At 27.6% G+C, this 4,327-nt stretch overlaps 1 protein-coding gene across 1 annotated transcript in view; it reads left to right on the top strand.

Annotated features, from left to right (window-relative positions):
* Nucleotides 1–1,836, top strand: part of LOC108694822 (ATP-dependent RNA helicase SUV3 homolog, mitochondrial) — a 5,081-nt gene extending 3,245 nt beyond the window's left edge. The window contains exons 11-14 of the mRNA XM_018204495.1: nt 894–1,042; nt 1,123–1,244; nt 1,422–1,475; nt 1,560–1,836. Of these exons, the coding sequence (XP_018059984.1) occupies nt 894–1,042; nt 1,123–1,244; nt 1,422–1,475; nt 1,560–1,696 (462 nt within the window). The 3' untranslated portion in view covers nt 1,697–1,836. The remainder of the gene's footprint in view (nt 1–893; nt 1,043–1,122; nt 1,245–1,421; nt 1,476–1,559) is intronic.
* Nucleotides 1,837–4,327: the final 2,491 nt, after the last annotated feature.

The following is a 4,327-nucleotide window of genomic DNA, read 5'->3' as shown; positions in this document are numbered from 1 at the left end:
TATATTTATATATAAAATACTATTTACTTATTTATAAATATGTAACACGCGCGCGCGCGCGCGCGCACACACACATACACACACACACACACACACACACACACACACAGAGAGAGAGAGAGGGTGAATCAGAGTCGTTGTATCAGCTTTTTACCCGATGTAAAAATAATTGGCACACATTATAATTTAATTAATAGGTATGAAGTCGATAATTTTTTCATAGAGTAAAAAGTTGGTTCAACGACTCTGATTCATCCTATATATTGTTTATACAGGGTGTCTGGAAATAATCGCAAATATTTCATAGGCAGATAGAGCGGACTAAACTGAGTCGAAAAGTCCTCTACCATTTTGTAAATTTCCCCAATAATTAATGAGATGTTAATCCTTAAAGATAGCCGAATACGTGCACTCGCCCGCCTACTACTGCGAAGTATATGCCTACTGATCGCTTAGCGCGCGGGGAGTTTGGGATTGACTGGCAAGCGCCCCTCGCCGCACACTGCCGCAAGCTACCACAGCTCGGACGGCTTGCCAGGCTATCCTCGCTCCCCATGGCCCGCGCGCCAAACGATCGGTAGGCGTATACATTTCACAGTAGTACTCGGCTATCTTTAAGAATTAATATCTCGTTAACTATTGGGGAAATTTATAAAATGATAAAGGACTTTTTGACTCAGTTTAGTCTGCTCTACCTGCCCATGAAATATTTGGCAATTAATTCCAGATACCCTGTATAAATATTAAGCATTATATTACTTACATACCGATTGTTAATAATTAAAATTATGGAAAAAGAATTGATATTAATATAAGATCTGCTTTATTTTTAGAAAATAAAATTTTAATTTTTATCCTTATGTTTCTAGTACATAAATATGTATTTTTTTCAGTTTGCACGTCAATACAGTAAAAATAATGCAATAACATTCAACTGGTTATGCCAACACATTGGATGGCCCTTTCAAATGCCAAGAACTATCATCGATCTAGCCCATTTGGAAGGCGTCTTTGATGTATTAGACCTTTATTTATGGCTAAGGTATAATGAGATTGTATTATTCTTAATTATGTTTCATTGTTTTTTTGACGTTTTTATTTTCCTTATCTTATATTCTATAGTTATCGTTTCATGGACCTATTCCCGGATGCTGAAATGATCCGTGACATTCAGAAGGAACTCGATGCACTCATCGAGGCAGGAATAATTAAATTAACAACTTTATTGTTCAATTCGGAAGCAGGTAAATGTGATTTTTTTTTAAACATAAAATATTTATAATATAATTTAAAATCTTCTGCGCATAGAAATATAAGTTTGTGTTGGTTGTGCGTACGTGCGTGCGTGTAATTGTATGTTACATCAAATTTGATTTATAATAATTGTGAAATATTTAACACAAAAAAAATTTTTTTTTTAGGTGAAGAAGCCGATAGTTTCGAGTTGCAGACGCAAAAGCAAAATTTCTATAGAGGTAAATCCTTTTATCATAATGCATAAAAAAACAACTCAATTGCTTGATGCTTGAATGCTAAATTATACATCCAATGATTTTTAGATTTTAAAGGAACTGGTAAACGTGGTGTAGGTAAAGGTAAATTGACTGAAAGATTAATAACGGAAGGACTCTTAACGCCACAAATGTTACGTGAACTACAACACGAATGGATTGTGTCAACAAAAAAGAAAAAATAATAAAACTATATGCATAGAAATGAAATATTAAAGGAAATTCTTTTATTGTGACCAATATAATTGTGAATGAAAAAAGTTTAATTAAGTTGATATAATATGAATAATGATATTAATTCTTTAAGAGTATTTTAATTTATTATAAATAATAGCATTGTTACAACTTTGTAAAAATCATGTCATTATAAGTATTTTCATATTTAGTGTATTGTTTTTATGTATTCTTTATGTATTCATGTACATATACAAATGTATCCTTTTCGAAAATAAAATTTACAGAGCACAAAGTTTATGCACATATATATACACACACACACACACACACACACACACACACACACACACAATATATATAAAAACTATTTTTCCTGTAAAAAAATGTCTATTTTTAGTTCATATATAAATTATGTACTCTACAGATTTTATTTTTGTAAATCGTTACATATATATTGAGTATTGATAAAATATATTGAAGATTCTTTTCTCTTTCTCATTTTATATATTAAATAAATACCTATATTTATTTTAATCGATCATAATTTATTTTGAAATGTAGGACAAATAATGAATTACATATATTTATTTATTAATATTAAATTATTAAAATAATTAGAAAAGAAATTTTTGATATGTTTTAAAAATGTATATTATTGAATGTAACTGTCATATGAAAAAATTAATTTTAATATATAATGTACGTAATATAAAATTTTTGTTTACTTTGGCTTATTCATGGAAGGACCTCGGGTGTGTTCTTGCGCATATATTTATAATAGCCAGAACATAATATCATATCCTGTATTGTGACGGTATATTTGAATTAGATATTGTTATTATTATTTTACTTATTTTTGTATTTCTAATTATATTTGCTTACTATATGTAATATATAATATATAGGATTCCCGGTGAGACTGTAATAATATTTCACAAGAAGATAGATGGAATTAAATTGAGTCGAAAAGTTCTCTGCCATTTTGCAATTTTTGCAATAGTTCAGGTATTAATTACTAAATATCGCTGAATATTTCAATAATTTTTTCCGAATTTACTCAAATACTATTAACTTTATAGAAAAACAGTGAGAGACAAAAATTTTTGTTTATTTTCTTTCGTAAAATTCTGAGAATTTTTTCCGAATTTTTTAATATCGTATTTTCTCATGTTAGTAAAAATAATTGCCAATATATAAGAAAATACAGTACTAAAAAGTTGATAATAAATTCTGAAAAGATTTTCAGAACTTTATGAGAAGAAAATAAATAATTTTTATTTCTCACTGATTTTCTATAAAGTTGATAATATTTGAATAAAACATTATTGAAAATCAATATTCAGCGATATTTAATAATTAATGTCTTGTTAATTATTACGAAAATTGCAAAATGGTAGAGGATTTTTCGATTCGGTTTAATACCATCTACCTTCCTGTAAATTATTGCTAGAGTCCGGACACCCGGTATAACTATTACCATTATAAAAGCACTTCCTCTAAGAAAACTTTCCAGAACCAGATAATATAAAATTTATTTCAGCAATAAATATGTACGTATAATGATCCTACAGATCATTTAAAAGTATTTCATGCGAATGTGATAATAAAATGATAAATTACTACTAATTTAAACTTAGATTATAAGTATTTTATAAAAAAAGCTGCGCTTGGCTTAGCGAGATACTACCGTGATATCTCCAGACATAACACACAGAGAACATATGCGATTTTTGTTTAAATTTTAGTTTTTCCAATTTTTGTATTATTTTTCCAAAGTTTATATTAATTTTATCAAGCCAATATCAATATATTGGTATTAGCTTGATAAAAATATTTCTTTATTTCCCAGCAAACGAGAATAGATTGAAATAAATTGAAATGGATTCAGATTTTCAAAAATATTTATTCACGAATGTTAAAATGAATGCTTTTCAATCCTGAATGCATTTTTATTCATTTATAGAAATTACATGGAGCATATTTATGCCTTTCAATCTAAAAATAATATTAATTTTTTTGCGCATTGTGAATACTATTCAATTCAAAATTTTGAATAGGAAATGCAGTTTTTCAATCTAATTGCATCTAAATGAATCCAATTAAATCCAAAAAAAGTATTCGCTATTTAAAATACGCATTCGGATAGAAAAAAATTTCAATCCATTTTAATCCATTCTCGTTTGTTGGGAACATTCCATGGCACAATTTCATTCATTAATTTCCTATAACAATTATTGCTTTAAACAATTACTCAACCTGCATACTATTATTCAACAGACGATTTTCATTTTTGCTTTTTTATTTGTTAAATACAACATTATCAAATAAAAAATTATTTAATGTGAAAATATATATCGATAGAGGAATATATGTTTATAATTTATATTCCTCTGTGTGCGCGCGCGCGTGTGTGTGTGTGTGTGTGTGCGTATATGTCGATTTTAACTTTAAAAACTATTATCTTATAGCAATAAATTCTCCTTAGATACAATTTCTCCACTTTCTCTTACAGAAATTATTATAGACAAAATAGATAAATACATACCTTATTTTCTTTACATAAATATTATTAAATTTTAGAAAAATGATATTTAAATAATGAAAAATTTTATTATAAATATATCTCTAGATAATATTTT

The sequence above is a fragment of the Atta colombica genome, unplaced genomic scaffold (assembly GCF_001594045.1).
Source record: "Atta colombica isolate Treedump-2 unplaced genomic scaffold, Acol1.0 scaffold125, whole genome shotgun sequence".
In the NCBI taxonomy this organism is placed as follows: Eukaryota; Metazoa; Arthropoda; class Insecta; order Hymenoptera; family Formicidae; genus Atta; species Atta colombica.
This window is presented reverse-complemented; position numbering and strand designations above follow the sequence as displayed.